The sequence below is a fragment of the Scardinius erythrophthalmus genome (assembly GCF_964197995.2).
Source record: "Scardinius erythrophthalmus genome assembly, chromosome: 24".
NCBI classification, from domain to species: domain Eukaryota; kingdom Metazoa; phylum Chordata; class Actinopteri; order Cypriniformes; family Leuciscidae; genus Scardinius; species Scardinius erythrophthalmus.
Genome location: NC_138244.1, coordinates 4,726,765 through 4,745,383, shown reverse-complemented (window position 1 = coordinate 4,745,383; position 18,619 = coordinate 4,726,765). Strand labels below are relative to the sequence as shown.

Below are 18,619 nucleotides of genomic sequence, written 5' to 3'. Positions count from 1 at the left end.
GTCGGCTGCGCCCCGCCTTCATCTTCAGGCAGGATATGCAGATCCGGACCCTCGGATTGCAAGCTACGGACGGGGCCTACGCCAAAGAACTTGATTGCTTGTTGGGCTGTTAATAAATGTTAATTGTTATAGTATTTATTCTCCAGAGTCTTTCTGGTAGAAGTGAGAAAAATTACTTGTTTTCAGTTCTAGGTGTTTGATAGGGAATTGATAAATGGTTGCTAGGGTGTTGCTATATTGGTGCTGGGGTGTTCCAAGTAATTGAATTGCTAGATGGTTGCTAGGGTGTTGCTATATTGGTGCTGTGGTGTTCTAAGTAGCTGTTACAGAATTGCTAGATGGTTGCTAGGGTGTAGCTATATTGGTGCTGGGGTGTTTCAAGTAGTTGAATTGCTAGATGGTTGCTAGGGTGTTGCTATATTGGTGCTGTGGTGTTCTAAGTAGCTGTTACAGAATTGCTAGATGGTTGCTAGGGTGTAGCTATATTGGTGCTGGGGTGTTTCAAGTAGTTGAATTGCTAGATGGTTGCTAGGGTGTAGCTATATTGGTGCTGGGGTGTTTCAAGTAGTTGAATTGCTAGATGGTTGCTAGGCTGTTGCTATATTGGTGTTGTGGTGTTCTAAGTAGTTGAATTGCTAGATGGTTGCTAGGGTGTTGCTATATTGGTGCTGGGGTGTTCTAAGTAGTTGAATTGCTAGATGGTTGCTAGGGTGTTGCTATATTGGTGCTGGGGTGTTCTAAGTAGTTGAATTGCTAGATGGTTGCTAGGGTGTAGCTATATTGGTGCTGGGGTGTTTCAAGTAGTTGAATTGCTAGATGGTTGCTAGGCTGTTGCTATATTGGTGCTGGGGTGTTCTAAGTAGTTGAATTGCTAGATGGTTGCTAGGCTGTTGCTATATTGGTGCTGGGGTGTTCTAAGCAGTTGAATTGCTAGATGGTTGCTAGGGTGTTGCTATATTGGTGCTGGGGTGTTCTAAGTAGTTGAATTGCTAGATGGTTGCTAGGGTGTTGCTATATTGGTGCTGGGGTGTTCTAAGTAGTTGAATTGCTAGATGGTTGCTAGGGTGTTGCTATATTGGTGCTGGGGTGTTCTAAGTAGTTGAATTGCTAGATGGTTGCTAGGGTGTTGCTATATTGGTGCTGGGGTGTTCTAAGTAGTTGAATTGCTAGATGGTTGCTAGGGTGTTGCTATATTGGTGCTGGGGTGTTCCAAGTAGTTGAGTTGCTAAATGGTTGCTAGGGTGTTGCTATATTGGTGCTGGGGTGTTTCAAGTAGTTGAATTGCTAGATGGTTGCTAGGGTGTTGCTATATTGGTGCTGGGGTGTTTCAAGTAGTTGAATTGCTAGATGGTTGCTAGGGTGTTGCTATATTGGTGCTGGGGTGTTTCAAGTAGTTGAATTGCTAGATGGTTGCTAGGGTGTTGCTATATTGGTGCTGGGGTGTTCTAAGTAGTTGAATTGCTAGATGGTTGCTAGGGTGTTGCTATATTGGTGCTGGGGTGTTCTAAGTAGTTGAATTGCTAGATGGTTGCTAGGGTGTTGCTATATTGGTGCTGGGGTGTTCTAAGTAGTTGAATTGCTAGATGGTTGCTAGGGTGTTGCTATATTGGTGCTGGGGTGTTTCAAGTAGTTGAATTGCTAGATGGTTGCTAGGGTGTTGCTATATTGGTGCTGGGGTGTTCTAAGTAGTTGAATTGCTAGATGGTTGCTAGGGTGTTGCTATATTGGTGCTGGGGTGTTCTAAGTAGTTGAATTGCTAGATGGTTGCTAGGGTGTTGCTATATTGGTGCTGGGGTGTTCTAAGTAGTTGAATTGCTAGATGGTTGCTAGGGTGTTGCTATATTGGTGCTGGGGTGTTTCAAGTAGTTGAATTGCTAGATGGTTGCTAGGGTGTTGCTATATTGGTGCTGGGGTGTTCTAAGTAGTTGAGTTGCTAAATGGTTGCTAGGGTGTTGCTATATTGGTGCTGGGGTGTTTCAAGTAGTTGAATTGCTAGATGGTTGCTAGGGTGTTGCTATATTGGTGCTGGTGTGTTTCAAGTAGTTGAATTGCTAGATGGTTGCTAGGGTGTTGCTATATTGGTGCTGTGGTGTTCTAAGTAGTTGAATTGCCAGATGGTTGCTAGGGTGTTGCTATATTGGTGCTGGGGTGTTCTAAGTAGTTGAATTGCTAAATGGTTGCTAGGTTGTTGCTATATTGGTGCTGTATTTGATCGCTACAGTGTTTATCTCCAAACTATAACCTTTTATCCTAGAACGTCTGTGATAATTTGAATGATTGTAAGACAGAAATAATGATACTGTGTGGCTTAAAAGACTTTATGTAAAGCTGTTTCATACCTAAACATGACAACTGCTCTCTAAAATTTAAATATCCCGGTGTGATTTTGTCAAAGGTTTAATAGACACAAATTTGATTCGGGATTGCCATCTTTAAACGATTAATCGTGCAGCTAACATTAGGACAGGGTTAATACTATATGTGGTTTTGGTTCTCAACTAAATGTATTTTAATTTAGGAATGTTAAGATGTTTGTACTGGAAACAAGACAAAAACAGAAGTAAGGATATCATTCTAATAACAGTTGTTCGGTCACTGGTGAAGCATCTGTGTAATTGCAAAACAACCACGTTTGCGGCACATATACATACTGAGGCTAACTGGAACAGTTAACCAGCCAAACCCTGACCTAATGACAGTCTGGTAAATCACCGTCTTTACTCCTCTGCTTTGCCCAAGTCAGTTGTGTCATCTGCCTGCGCTAGATACACATGAATTAACTCAAGACAAATGAAATGAGTCAAAGTGTGGTTTTCCACAGGACATTTGTGTAAACTCAGCTATTAGCGTTTACAGTAAATAGAGGTTGATCACTTCACTGACTCGCACGGTTTGGTATTCAGGAACATTGTTATTCATCTTGTCGTTTATTAGTACTGTTTGTTACTCTAACAATGAGTACACTGTGCCTCATGTAATCTTACATCAGAATAAATTCCTCTCTATAACAGCTCATCTCTTCTCTCCTCTGATGATGAGGGCAGGCCAACCTGTCACTCACATGAGACCCACCAATAGCAAACCACAACCATCCAATCAATTTCCTATGGACAAAATCAAGCCCCGCCCACATTCGTTCTTGTTCCAGAAGCGTTTCACTCGGATATACATCACAACAGGGAAGAAAACACTAGTGCAACTTCCTTTTCCATGCTGACTTTAATATTTTGGCCTAGTTTTGCTGTCTACATAGGCAGTTACCTTCTAAGGGGCCATTTACACGACACCGTTTTCAACTAAAAAAGGACAACTTTTATTGGTTTTGGCCGTACATTTACACTAAGATGGTGTTTTGGGGGGCCTGAAAACGCTAACTTTTGAAAACGTGTTTCAAAGTTTTTGAAACCTATATAGTTATCGTCTTCGTGTAAACTACAAAAACGCGCAGTTTAAGTCTATAGGTGCGTCGTTTTTTTACAAAGTGACATCGCCACCTACTGGCCTGATATGAATAATACAGCTTTTTTAGTCGTTTTCGCGGATCCGTGTGAACGGGGATTGTTTTGACAATGTTGTCGTCTGTACGTGAAAAATGCTAAGTGAAATTTTTTTCCATTCATTGTTGTTGTGTAAACGTACTATAAGACTGCATCATAGATGAAATAGAAATGACCAGAGGTTTGATCATAGATCAGAAATGAAATCTCATAAATTATCAATCTGGAACGCTTAGCAAGCAGAAAATTGCGCGACATGCACAGAAGATTTGACCATTGATTTCAATAGTGTTTGCTATCAGCATGTTGCAAAGAATGTGATTCAAATTCTAATAAGCATACAAATTAGGGATGCACAATATATCGGCCACCATATCGGTATCGAACAATATATGTTATCGGCCCGATAAAAAAATTTGGCCGATATATTAAAGCTGATAAATAATGGATTATTTCCTTCAGCTGAGACACTTCAGATGTGAACAGTTCACCATGATGGTTTTGAATTGCTTGAAATATGATTGGAATCACTTAAAAGAGGAAAATACTGTTAAGTGCAACATGTGCAGCGCAATCTGTCATATCGGCTACATATAATTATAATGAGAACATTATAATTGTGTGTTTGGGTCATGGCTTTTAATGGTGATGCTTTTGTTTTGTACTCAGGCTCTCAAAACTTATATAAAAATTTGGGTTTAGATTTATCAGCCAATATATCGGCTTTCAATAGATTTATCGGTTATCGGTATCGGCCAAAATGTTCATATCGGTGCATCCCAAATAAAAATACAATATTAGGAAAACTGAATGAATTCGAGTGTTCTTTGAATTTCTACTCACATTAAGGTTTTGGAACAGAGCCAATGCATCAGAGTAAGCGCTAGTTAACAGTGTTTGTTTAATAGCCGTTTATGTTGCATAGGGGAATTGCACATCTCGCAACAAGAGTTTATAACCTACTGCATTTCACTTTATAATACAATATCTTTAATAGCAACTCACAAAGCTACTGTAAGCTAAGCTAGCCATTCATGGAGAAGCAATCTGTGTGCATTCGACCTGTTTGTCTTCATATGACATCATCCTTTGTCCTTTTTGAAGTCCTTTTGGGAATGCATTTGACTCAAATAAAGCGCAAAACCGTCTGCACGCACACTAACATGTGGCGTGAAAATGCAGTGACATGCCATCCTGACAATTGGATTTCATAAAAGCGTTGTCCTTTAAACATTTTAATGAAGCTAAATCAAAAAATTACGGCCATGGTGACAAACAAGACCATGGTTTTATGCGGACGCTTCAAACACCGCCTCGCCGCAACAATCACCCCCTGAGCGACTTTATATTGAGTTTCAATCCGTCAAGCGACCATCTGGTGTAACTGTGAGCTTGTTTTGAAGTGCGCTCTTAAAACTGTAAAAGAAGGGATGTCAAGGAACAAAGCATTGCTGTGGTTTGTTGGGTTTTCTCTGTCAACAAAAATGAACCATCTGAACAGATGAGTGACATACTAGTGCCATTAACAGGAAGTACTGGAGAATCATTACTTCATAAGTGTGTGTGTGTGTGTCCATCTGTGTTTCGCCACGTTTACATTTGTAGGCCTCGGTTTTTGTCTCACAATCTCTCAATTGTTTCAGATTCAATGGAGAGCAAATGGAGACTTTTGCTCAAGTCAGATGTTTCTCCTCATTTAACATCAGCTGGACGGTTGCTAGACAGTGGGTCAGTGGTTTATGTTCAATGATATATTAATATGCAAGTACTATTTACTTTTTTTGGTCTAATTCTAAGCTGTACACATCAGTAATATCTTTATTTGAGGGGTTTTATATACACCATTGCAATTCATTTCATTGCATTTTTTTTATTAAAAAAAGTTAATTTTGCATATTGTTGAGCCTTTATAGTTCAGTTCATGTTGCCACGGCAAAAAGTGATTTTCTTAAAGGGATAGTTCACCCTAAAATGAAAATTAAGTCATTCAATTCAATAATTGACTTCATTTACAATCTATTTACTTTATTAAATCAGATCTTCAATAAGGATTTACTCACCCGGGTGTTGTTCTAATGCCGTGTGAACTACTTTCTTTTATGGACCCCAAAAGGAGAATTTTAAACGTAAGCAAACATGCCGTATAAGTGTTCTGGGGGTTTATGATAGGGTTTGGTGAAAAACAAACCAATATTTAATGTGTTATTTAACACAATTTTGCAGTCTAGCACAGAAGGCCAATGGCCAAGGTCATAAATGTTGTTAAATACTACATGAAATTTTGGGTTTGATTTTCACCAAACCCTATCGTAAACCCCCAGGACACTTCCCAGAACACAAATCATCATTCTGTGATACTTTTTGCATCTTTTTTAAGCTGGTCTCTATTCACTGCCATTATATAAAATTATAATTTTAACTAATCTTTGATCACCAAAATGGCATATTTAAATTTTTTTCCTTGAAAAAAAATTATTCATGCCTTAAATATCTTGAATGTAACTCGACACCCTTGCCTCATTTAGTATACGTGTAAATGAGCCCCGCCTCCACTCACTCACTCAGCTCAGAGATCCACTGGTTGACGATCACACGTTGATCTGATTGGTTACAAGGTAGTTTGTGACGTCAGAAACACCAGCGATTTCAAAGCGTGTTTTTGAGACTGTCTTTGGTTCACTGCAGTTTTAAGGAGAAAATACTCAGCAATGCTGTCGACTTATAAATTTACACATGCTTTGAGGCGTGCTATTTTTTTATATTTATATTTATTTCATTATCTTTATCGTTATAGTTATCCTCCTTGGTATGAACAGGCCTTTACTCAGTATTCTTGTCTTGTTTTAATGTACAAATATCTAAACATTCTTAAATCAAGATACTTTTTTGGGCTGTAAAATGCAGTAAAATATTAAGTCTCGTTTTCTGAAAAATATATTAAAATGAAGTAACTTTACGCTTAAAAAGAAAACATGAAAAGGAAAATCCATTTTTCTGACTCCTCTGGCAGATATTTATTCTTGTTTTAAGCATAAACTCACTTAATTTTGATCAGTTATTTTAGAAAACAATACTTAAGTAAAGTTTGCTTCTTAAGTAAATGTATCTAGATTTAAGAAAGTTTAGGTATTTATACTGAAAAACAAGACGAAAATTCAGAGGAAGAAAATAATTTCTGTTCTTTAAAAGTATTTTAAGGCTTGTTTCTTAACATTGATTTTATTTCAAATAGCGTCCTCAAAGAAAACTCTGCATGACTAGAAATTCACAGCTGGAATTACTGCATTACCGCTAGTCATACATCTTAAAAATTACTGTTAACTGGTTCAATTGTTGGTTATCAGGAGTTGTAGGCATGCCAGCTGGAATGAAGCATGGACAGGCACTGCCATACCGCACACACACACACACACACACACACACACACACACACACACACACACACACACACACACACACACACACACACACACACACACACACACACACACAATACCACCCAAAACCAGTATGAACACATGTAGAATTGAAAATTTCTTGTGTTGCCCCAGCAACGTTTTTCTACTAAGAACACTGGGTATTAATTATAAGCTTTAAGGTATTAGTTTCTCAGAATATGCTTATTAAATGTACTCTATATAATCCAGTGAAATCATATGTGTAATCCTGGGCGGTTGCAGTGAGATGTTTGCTCTTTACCACAAGGGGGAGTGTTGTTTTCTCATTGCATTGAATCTCTTGCTGAACCTGTACAGGAACCGCATGATAGTTGACTTCAACATAGATATGAACTTAGCTTCTATATATATAAAATGAGCTTTTATGTAGTTCACTTATCTAGAATGCAACTGCTGATATATTAAATCTCTAACTGCTCGAGTTAATAAATATGCATCTTCTTAATCTCTTATCAGCCTCTTATAAGCAGATTTGGTGATATTTTTTTTTCTCTCTGATTTGATTTCCTTGGCACAATTCAATCAACTCAGTTGTTGACGTACAGTAAGATTACAGAGCTATAAAATGAATGCCTTTTGAAGACTTTTTGATCTTGAGAATATTGTTGAGATCTCTTCTGAAGCTCTCGAGGAGACACATTTCTTTGCTGCCCATTTAACCTTAAACGATTGCGATATTAAACATCTTATGGGAATGCATCCATAAAATCAACAACTGGTTCAAATGCATCGCTTAACATAATGTTTGCACTCACAAAATATGTTTTATGGAGGCACACAGCATTCTAATCTGTTAGAAAACCAACCTCTGCTTCAAATGCATGATGTTTGCACCCACTAAATATGTTTAAATGTGTAAAGAGACCGAATCAAGAAAGAAAATCTAGTTCCCACCTCCCCCGAGTCATGAAATATCAACCGTGAAACGTATGCATGGAATGATCACTTGATTGTGCAATAGACTTACAGCCAATTTCATTATGAAAAGAGAGGGTTGAGCCACGAAACCTTTCATTTGCGGTCTGTGCAGCCAAAGCACGTGTTTCACGCTCTCATCTGTGAGTGTAAAGCTTAAGAGGCGTGGATAAAGCTTGAGTTACCTGCCCTAGACTTTCACCTGCGGAGAAATGGAAAGAATTTAACAAACCAGCAGCAGTCGATGAGCCTGGAACATAAAACCGTCGGCATTCCACCAGAGAGAGAGAGAGAGAGAGAGAGAGAGAGAGAGAGAGAGAGAGGGAGAGAGGGAGAGAGAGAGAGAGAGAGAGAGAGAGAGAGAGAGGAGGAACTTGACGCTCACGGCAGGTTCACCTGAAAACATTCAATTCGCTCCTCCTTGAAAACACAGCGTTTGTAAAACCCTCAATCTTCCTTTCAAACCCGAGAACGGGACGGCAAAGCATCCTCGATCTGAACCCTGACTATGGCTCTCAGATTTCTAACTTTACAGGGAATCAGAAAGACCCGTCGGAGAGACCGAAACAGTGTGTTTGCCTGCGCAGGTGGAACGGAGTGGCCGATGTGAGGTGGATTTCTGCACTGAATGGACATCATGGTCAGACCCCTACGCTTGTGGATCTTTAACGTGCTCCTGTGTTTCGGCCTCATTTATTCTAGACTCGGGTGAGTGGAGGAGATGCATTATGTATATGCACTTTAAACGCAATGCAAACATGTAAAGTGCTTCTTCTGGAACATGATGTTTACATTTGGGTAGTTGATGCATTACGTCAAAATCAACAGCATGATTTAAAGTTCAGATTAAAGCACTTTCTTTGAATCTATCTTGCCTTCACTCTTTTGAAATGGTCCCGCGATATGATTAAAAACACAAATATGAGATCATAAAGATGCATTAGCAACAACAACAAAAATGCTGTATATATAGTCGTTGGTGAATTATTGCACGTCACACTAAAGAACTTGTCCACTTAGCTCAAGCATTTTATGTCAGCTATCTGTTTTCTAATGGGAGAAATTAAATATTATGCAATTTAATGCATATATTTATGCATTTCGCTTTAAAACACTAACCCTAAATTTAACAAATGTGACTTTTTGGATCACAATTGTTGAATAAAATCTTTTTTTTGTTGTTGTGTTGTGTTCTGCACTTTGAATATAGAAGTTAGCATTGCAATTATTGCCATTATAAACACATGTACTAAAAGTGATTTCAGATTTGTACACCTGCTGCAGTTTTGAAAGATTGAAGGGTTTAAGGTTGTCGTGTGAGTGAATATGATCTTTACAGCTATTTTTCACCATGTTTGCAGGAAGATTCATCTGTGGTTTACTCTCTTTCTCTTGCTCTCACCTCTATACCCTCAGTAATAACAGCATGCCGAGTTGTATTTCCACATTCCTTCACCCTCTAGTTTTGCAAGACCTCACCTGAATTCTTTAGGGATTTGTTCGTATTCCAACAGAGGGTCGCCTGTCATCTAGTCTATTCATCATTTACTTTTTATATTTAACTCTTTGCTCTCATTTATTTAGTTTGTGCTGTGCATTTGACACACGCACTGCCATTTGAGAAACTATACTCTCGGCAATGCGAAGTGTAATTAGTATATCATATCTAGATCTGCGTCTGCCTTTCTGCATGCACAAACAGATGAAGGATCATAGTTTTATCCATCTTTTGAAGTGGAAATCCATTCATGCCGCTGTTATTTACCCAAAACAGGTGATTAAATACAGCTTACGGTAACTTCGGTAACTTAGAAAATCTCTTTTTTCTCCTCATTTTTGGCCTCTTGCAAGCACGTTTGTCATTATGTCAAAGCTCTGAGATTAATCATGCAATCTTTAGAAGACAGAAGATTGCTCCCTAGACCTCATATGACCGAAAGCATGCCTTGAGATCTTCAGATAATGTGGGGTCTCGTCAGGTCAAACCTGTTTTGTCACCCCTGAGGCTTGATATCTGTCACTATACCCCCTTCACCCTCTTTCTCCAACATGACATATAGGCTACAGCACATGCAGGTACAAGCATAGCATTTCACTCAGCGCATTAATAAAGCTGGCCTGCAGATTTATAGCTTGTCTTTGGACTAGTGTAGGCTATATGTTAACTTATACTCGTGTTTTTTTTTTTCTTCTAAAAAGGTTTTGTCTTCACGGCTAGTTTCCTAGTTAAAGATCTCAAGTCAAAATATGAATGCGATAAGCTCGTAATCACGACTTCACAAGTGGGAAGTAAGAAATTTCCGAGCACGTGAAGGCAGCACTAGCGATTCAATTAGCCGAAGTACCTATAAACAACAACAACAACAACAAAAGTTTAGTAGGTAGGCTATTAAAAAAAAACGGTTCTGCTGTTGCTACAAGCCATAATCTAGTGGAAAAGTAAACAAAGTGAAAAGTAATCTCAGAAAGTTCAGTCAATTCAAACATTCTAACAGAAAACTCGATTCTATCGCTATGTTGACTTCCGCGGCGAATTCAATTTTGGTCAGCAAATAACCTAGGCTACATATGTATTTGCATAAAAGTAAGATGGTTGAGTGAACACAAAAAAAGATGAGTGAGGGATATTTTCACTTAGTACACGAACACAAGTCACGTCGCTAAATAGATAAGCAACCGCTATGGACAGAATACGTATTTGTTTATCACATTATTAACTTAGAAAGTCTTCTCAATTGCGTTTGGAAAGTAGGCCTATATATGAGGCGCGTTAAAATTACTATTTGGTTTGCGCGAGACTAGAAGAAACCCAACACATTTCGCGCTAAAAACTACAACGCAGCCTTGGAAGAATTCGGACAAATTCTGTGCAATAAATACATTAGAGACTTTTGTGAAAGTGTTTAAACCTTTAAGTGACGCTGTGCTTGCTTTAGGGAGCCTCGGTTACCTCTCCAGCGGGCACGGGCGCGATGTCAGTCAGTGTGGCCCCTAGTGGCCCCTTTATCCAAAAGTGGGCGGATGGTGGTGTGATGGTGCCGTCCTCTGCCCAATGGCAGCCCGGAGTCTCCGGAGAGGAGAGAGCCACTTCTGTTTCCATCCCCGAACCCCCCCAAAACCATCAGCCCGCTCCGACAGAACGAACTGCGCGATGACACAGCGCGTCTCCTTCGCACACACACGCGTCTGGGAGTTACGCGCCGCGTAAAGGAAGCTCCGTTACCGAACATCACGGGAACTAAACGCGTTCGTTTCTCTCAGCCCGTCAGAAAAGCGTCCGTTCGCTCCATATGTCACCATGATCCTCTTCTCATCGCGCAGTGTGCTTCTGTCTGTCTACTATCCGCAGATCTTCCTCATCCTCACCAGCGGGAGCTACCTGTAAGTGTACTAACCTCGAAATCTGTGTATTTCACGTTCATACAAAACCAGGCGAAAGTTTGGGCACATTTGACTGTTTCTAACGATGGCAGATATTCTTTAAACTGGGTTTACAGACATATATACAGCAAGCTTATTTACAAAACTAACATTTAAATGCATGTTTTGAGCTGTATTAGTTGAACAGTTGATGGAAGACCACTTAACAAGTGTCTAGCATGAATGGGATCTCCTGTAACACTGTTTTAAAACGCATCCCTCACAAAATCCCAAAAGGAACGTAGACTTTAAACGGGAAGCTTTATACTTACTGCAAGATTTTGTGGCAATTCCCATGTGTACAGGATTCCATTTGGAATTTGGAACTTAATGGTAAATTCAGTTGTAATCAAATAAGATCCCATTGGATGAATCCTTATCTGAAGAAGAAGGAAAAAAAAGTAAATCTTATCCATTTCTTATTTGAGTCTTATTGCACTGAATACTGGACAGATACATTTAGGGTAGTTTCCATTTGTGTGATATATGTTGGTCTCTACATCATTCCCAGACTTTTTTTTAGCATGTTAATATTATAATATAATGTTAATAGTCACAACAGAGAACAAGTAGACACGTCCAAACCTTTGACTGACTGTGTACAATGATGGATTAATAAAACATTAACATTTAGTATTGATCTATAGGGAGACTTCTGTGTCGGGAGGGGTTTTTCTTGAATGAACTCGTGATAGATTGAGTAAATATGGTAGTTAATATTTAGATAAGCTTAATAAATGTCATGATGGTGTTGAGAAGCTCCACTTGTGCTCATGCGTTCAAATGCAAGATTCGGTTTAATTTGACTGTATTTTGATGGATAGTTTGATTTCTTGATAAGTTCATGATGCTACAATGTAAATAATGTTTGATTTTTAGGTGACCTCGAAATGTGCATCATCTAAGTTCACAGGTTTTATTCAAGTCATGCAGATTGTTTAATATGACTAGGGTACAATCGTTTTTTAGAGTCAGGATAGATAGAAATACCTCCTTTTTATTTGTTACAGTGTTGAAGAGGATGTTAAAGTGCAGATCTGGTCCTGGTTGGGAAATGTAAGTGTTGTTCAGTGTTGAAGTTGAATGGGAGAGAATTTCATTTGGCCACTGAGTGGCAGAGAAGTTCAGTAAGATTCATATATAAAGTGTGTGTGTGTTCAATTATGAGTTACTTTGGTTTTACAGACAGACGGTTTCTCAGTTGAACCTTCACCTGCTCTAAACAGCACCAGTATCAATGTTACACCTTCTGCATGCAAATGCTATTGATTGCAGTAATATTAATGAAGTATGGGGGCTAGTTGTCACACAGTTCATGTTTATTTCTGTTTAGTCACAAACCTCAAAGTCTTGAATACAAACAAGCAATTGAACATCTGTTATTGCTGGGGCAAGTTGTCACACCATAAGGGGTTTTCCAGTCATATTAAAAGCTATTTAAAGACCTTTCAGCATAATGTAAACAGTAAATGAGGATGAAAAATGATGAAACAGCAAAAATGTAAAAGTAAACATACATGCATTTGGCCAACACATGTATTATTATTTAGCACATTGAATAAAATGCATGTGACAACTTGCACACAAAAAAAAAAAAAAAAAATCAGATATATAGTTGTTTTTGTGGGTTTATTGTGTTAAACATACTGGAATTTTACTTTGGCAGACAGAATTCAGAAAAATGTGCATTCTAAAAAGTTAACAGACAACACAAAGCATTGCTAGAGAAAACAAGTGTTTGTGTAATTGGACTTTTAAATGTAAAGCTTTATAGTTACTGAGATAAAGCCCTTATTCTAATTGCCATGTGTGACATCTAGTCCCAGTCTCCCCTATATTTACATGGAGCTCCACAAAATAATTAGTGTTACTTCTGTAAAAAAGCAATGTGAACATTGCTCTCATCCTCGTGAGCTTCTGACAGCGATTGCTCTTTAAGCTGCTCTGTGAAAATCATTTTTCTGGAGACCCCAAACTCAATTTTTAAAATAGATGTGGCTTTTTGTTGCCATTTAAGCGGGTAAGTCTATGTATAGCGTTGGTTTGCACATCACGAACGACACCATTGTTTGCTTTTACATTTTAAACCCTCTTTATTCGGCACAGTGCAAATTCGATACATTTTGTGGAATTAATGGCTTTAAAGGGAGGTTAAAAAGGAAGTACGTGGCTTTCGCTAATAGTTATGGGCATGTTTGAGTTTTTTTTGGGAAGAAAACGCATCAGGGAATCTCTCACAGGGTGAATCTACTTCATCTGAATGCTTTTTAATAGTTTTATGAGGAAAATTTGGTGTGGGAAAAGTAAAAAAAAAAAAAAAGGGTTGCATACTTAAATGCAAAATAAAACATTACTCTGCAAAAAATGATGTTTTTTCACAGTATTTTTGTCTTGTTTTCCAGAACAAATATCAAAACATTCTTAAATCAAGATATTTTTTATTTGAGATGCTAAAAAATGCCATAACATATTTAATCTTGGTTTCATAAAAATGTAGCTGAAAATGAGAGTCAGAAAAAAAATTGTTTCCCTTTGAATTAAGTTATAATTTTTCTCTTTTTTCTCTTGTTTTCAGCAAAAACTCACTTAATTTGGATACTTTTCTTAATACAAGACTTAATATCTTAAGAAATTTTGCTTCTCAAGTAAATGTATCTTGATTTAAAAAATGTGTAGATATTTGTACTGGAAAAGTAGGAACAACTTTTTTTTTTTTGAGAGTTACTTTCAGTTTCCAGATTTCAGACATGGAGCATGTGTAGTGTAAAAATAAAGATAATACAATTTATTTTTAAACAAATCCCATAATTCACCCTCCTAAAACCACCCGCCATCATAGCAGCATAACAATTTGATCTCAGATAAAAAAAACAACTTATCTTCTGAAAAAGATCAATTCACTCTGTCCCATTATTAGTATGAAAGATCCTTTGCTATTCCGAAAGAGACGTAGTTTTAATAAACTGCCGTTTTAGACGTATAACTAAGCCCATAAAAGTCCCATTTCCATTCTTTGGAGATGTAGTCTGAGGTTTGAGAGTTTTCTGGTGCCAGTTCATCCATGTTGGTAGTTTAGAGTTTGTTTTAGCAGGATTTGTTTTAAGTAGAATGGACTGGGTGATAGCTGGAGCCAAGCGCACAGGGAACATTTATTTTCTTGTGTTTAAAAGTAGAGTGCATTTACTCATCCTGGGGATTATTTATTCCTCATTTACCAGGAAATCCTACTCATGTTTGAAATCTTCCTGGTGAGACAGAACTGATTTATTTAGTCATATTTTAAATGGACCACAATTAAACTTACATTTGGGGCTATATTTAAGTGTAGGGTCGCTTGGTAAAAAAACACGGTTATTTTCAGATGGGAAAATACATTGCGTGTTTTGTCTGAGTTAAAACATCCTGCGTTACCTGTGTGGTCAGAAAACACGAGGACTTGTTAAGAAACCGTTAAACATGCAGCTGGCAGGTTGTGATTTGTATTTTAAGAGGTTGAGGTTGATGTGCGTCTTAATAGTTTTTCTTAAACACTCATTTTCCTCATTACAGAGCTATAAAGTTAAGGAGAAAGTGAATGTTTAAAAGCTCAGATCATTTGATTTGGGAAGTGTGATGAGAAATGTTTGAGATTCTGTGTTTTGATTGCAGACTTTGGTATCTTGGCACGGTTTGAGACATTGTTGAGATTTACTATTATGAGATTAAACAATGCAAAGTATGTGATAAACAGAAGACCAGCAATAAGCACTCTTATCAGTGTTAATGTGAGGTATAAATCAAGCGATGTGTGACTTTTCTTCAGGTTTACATCACTATAACCTGCTGCTCTGAAGGATACGGTCTATGTTCGACTTGTTTAACCGAAGACATCACTTGTTTAACCAGAAACAACGTCAGTTGGTACTTTATGACTGTGGATGAGCAGGACAGCCATAATAAGAGGTTTTAAATGAAAGCCAAATAAATATGAAAAAAAGGGTGGAGCATTTCATTTGTTTCTAAAGCAGCATGTTCTGTGGTCCACAATCTGATTTATGTAGCTATGGGAAAAAACATTTGCAGATGAAGCTATGTGATGACTAGTCTTGCAAATCCTTTAGTCTCATCATCCAAATCACACATGGCAACAACAAAAAAGAAAAAACCCATTTTTTATATATATATATATATATATATATGTGTGTGTGTGTGTGTGTGTGTGCGCGTGTGTGCATGTGTGTATGTGTGTGTGGCTATTTTTGACATTTGTGTTTTGCACATTGTAGCTTATTATGTCATTGCCAAGGTGTTGTTATGCAGTTGCTACGGTGTTTTGAATGTTTTGTAGCTCGTTATGTGGTTGCCAGGGTGTTGTTATGCAGTTGCTACGGTGTGGTTGCCAAGGTGTTATGGGGTTTCTTATGTTGTTATGCAGTTGCTACTGTGTTTTGTAGCTCGTTATGTGGTTTCCAGGCTGTTATGCAGTTGCTACGGTGTTTTGAGTGTTTTGTAGCTTGTTGTGTGGTTGCCAGGGTGTTGTTATGCAGTTGCTATGGTGTTTTGAGTGTTTTGTAGCTCGTTATGTGGTCGCCAGGGTGTTGTTATGCAGTTGCCACAGTGTGGTTGCCAGGGTGTTATGCGGTTTCTTATGTTGTTATGCAGTTGCTTTAGTGTTTTGTAGCTCGTTATGTGGTTTCCAGGGTGTTATGCAGTTGCTACGGTGTTTCGAGTGTTTTGTAGCTTGTTGTGTGGTTGCCAAGGTGTTTTGTAGCTTGTTGTGTGGTTGCCAGGGTGTTGTTATGCAGATGCTACAGTGTTTTGAGTGTTTTGTAGCTCGTTATGTGGTCGCCAGGGTGTTGTTATGCAGTTGCCACAGTGTGGTTGCCAGGGTGTTATGCGGTTTCTTATGTTGTTATGCAGTTGCTTTAGTGTTTTGTAGCTCGTTATGTGGTTTCCAGGGTGTTATGCAGTTGCTATGGTGTTTTGAGTGTTTTGTAGCTTGTTGTGTGGTTGCCAAGGTGTTTTGTAGCTTGTTGTGTGGTTGCCAGGGTGTTGTTATGCAGATGCTACAGTGTTTTGAGTGTTTTGTAGCTCGTTATGTGGTTTCCAGGGTGTTATGCAGTTGCTACGGTGTTTTGAGTGTTTTGTAGCTCATTATGTGGTTGCCAGGGTGTTGTTATGCAGTTGCTACGGTGTTTTGAGTGTTTTGTAGCTCATTATGTGGTTTCCAGGGTGTTGTTATGCAGTTGCTACGGTGTTTTGAGTGTTTTGTAGCTCATTATGTGGTTGCCAGGGTGTTGTTATGCAGTTGCTAGCTACAGTGTTTTGAGTGTTTTGTAGCTCGTTATGTGGTCGCCAGGGTGTTGTTATGCAGTTGCCACGGTGTGGTTGCCAGGGTGTTATGCGGTTTCTTATGTTGTTACGCAGTTGCTACAATGTTTTGTAGCTCGTTATGTGGTTTCCAGGGTGTTATGCAGTTGCTACGGTGTTTTGAGTGTTTTGTAGCTCGTTATGTGGTTGCCAGGGTGTTGTTATGCAATTCCTAGCTACAGTGTTTTGAGTGTTTTGTAGCTCGTTATGTGGTTTCCAGGGTGTTTTTTTTTGCAGTTGCTATGGTGTTTTGAGTGTTTGAGTGTTTTGTAGCTCGTTATGTGGTTTCCAGGGTGTTATGCAGTTGCTACGGTGTTTTGAGTGTTTTGTAGCTCGTTATGTGGTTGCCAGGGTGTTGATATGCAGTTGCTATGGTGGGGTTGTCAGGGTGTTGTTATGCAGTTGCTAATGTTGTTATGCAGTTGCTAAGGTGTTTTGAGTGTTTTGAAGCTCGTTATGTGGTTGCCAGGGTGTTGTTATGCTGTTGCTAAAGTGTTTTGAGTGTTTTGTTTGTTATGTGGTTGCCAGGGTGTTGTTATGCAGTTGCAGCACGTTTAAAACCCTTGTGAGCTGTTTTGTATACTTTGGGTAGCATCTTAAACAAAACGAAACCAAGTGACTGATTTGAACGCAAATGTGGACGTCACACAATTAGTGAAGCATATGAGAGATTTGACTCCCAATTTGATTTCAACAAGAGTTTGGCATTAGTGCTAATTGGGGGAAATTATTTTTTTATTTAAGGATATTTTTTGTATGTTTTTGAAATAAGTCTCCTCTGCTCACCAAGGCTGTATTTATTTAATTGAAAATACATTCAAATTGGTTAAATATTATGACAATTTAAAATAAGTGTTTTCTATGTGAATATATAGTAAAGTGTAACTTATTTCTGTGATCAAAGCTGAATGTTCAGCATCATTACTCCAGTCTTCAGTGTCACATGATCCTTCAATCATTCTAATATGATGATTTGCTGCTCAAGAAACATATGATTATTATCAATGTTGAAAACAGTCGTGCTGCTTCAAACCTGTCCTCAACAGAATATATTGTAACATTATAAATGTCACTTTTGATCAGTTATTGTAACCATATTTACAATCAATATGTATCTCACTTTGTCTGCCATTTAGAAGCATTTTGCATTGCATCCTGGGATTACAAAGGATAAACGGGATTCATCCTTTAAAATTTGGCCTATATCAGGTACGTTAGTACTTTCTGAACGTGCCTATGATGCTCTCTAGGTTTGAAGCTCACTAGGTTTGGAACAGATCTATAGATTTGGCAGCAAATCTTCATATTCCTCATAGCGGCTCACTTAATGCCCGGGTTTGGAAGGCTTTGGAGGCGCTATATTAACGTGTGGTTAAGTGTTAGTTTGTGTTCGCAGAAGGGTTTAAATAAACACACACTTTTAGCTGCTCGCCCCTCGCAACTACATTATATGCAGAAACAGGAGATGTTTCTTAAACACAGACCCTCGACTTCATCACACATGTGCTTTTGTATTTAAGAGTAATTCTTAAGCCTTTGTGGACATGGAAACACAAAACCAGAAAAGAATCAAACCAGCCGTATCCGATTTCCAATGAACATTCCTGGTCTTTGTTCCGCACTGTTTGATCTATTTTGACGTGGAATCCATAAGTCGCAGCTATTCTCCCGACCCGTCCACTCCTGCGTGCCTTTTTTTTTTGCTGACACACGCATTGCTTGTTGCAACTCGCCTCGCTTGCGGTGGAGTCCTCGCGGCCGCTGACGTCATTCTTCAAAGTTGGCATGCGTTTTTGCATGAGTTTTTACAGCCCTCGTCTCTGACATGTTTGAAAGGCACATATCTGAACGGGTTCAATGCTCGTAAACAGAGTTTAGCTCATGCAAACAGAGTGGAGAAAATACTCGGCGTGCATTTTAAGAGCGCTGTCGAGGGCTGTATCAACACCAAAAGCCCCGTGATGACAGAGATGTGTGCGT

General features: G+C 38.6%; 1 protein-coding gene across 2 annotated transcripts in view; it reads left to right on the top strand.

Annotated features, from left to right (window-relative positions):
* The first annotated feature begins 8,444 nt into the window (after positions 1-8,444).
* Positions 8,445-18,619, top strand: part of wnt7bb (wingless-type MMTV integration site family, member 7Bb) — a 33,227-nt gene continuing 23,052 nt past the window's right edge. The window contains exon 1 of one of the 2 annotated variants that reach the window (XM_081355430.1): positions 8,445-8,578. In XM_081355430.1, the coding sequence (XP_081211556.1) occupies positions 8,499-8,578 (80 nt within the window). In that variant the 5' untranslated portion in view covers positions 8,445-8,498. Of the gene's footprint in view, positions 8,579-11,025; positions 11,252-18,619 lie in introns of those variants that run through there. The other variant, XM_081355429.1, reaches the window with a different exon arrangement.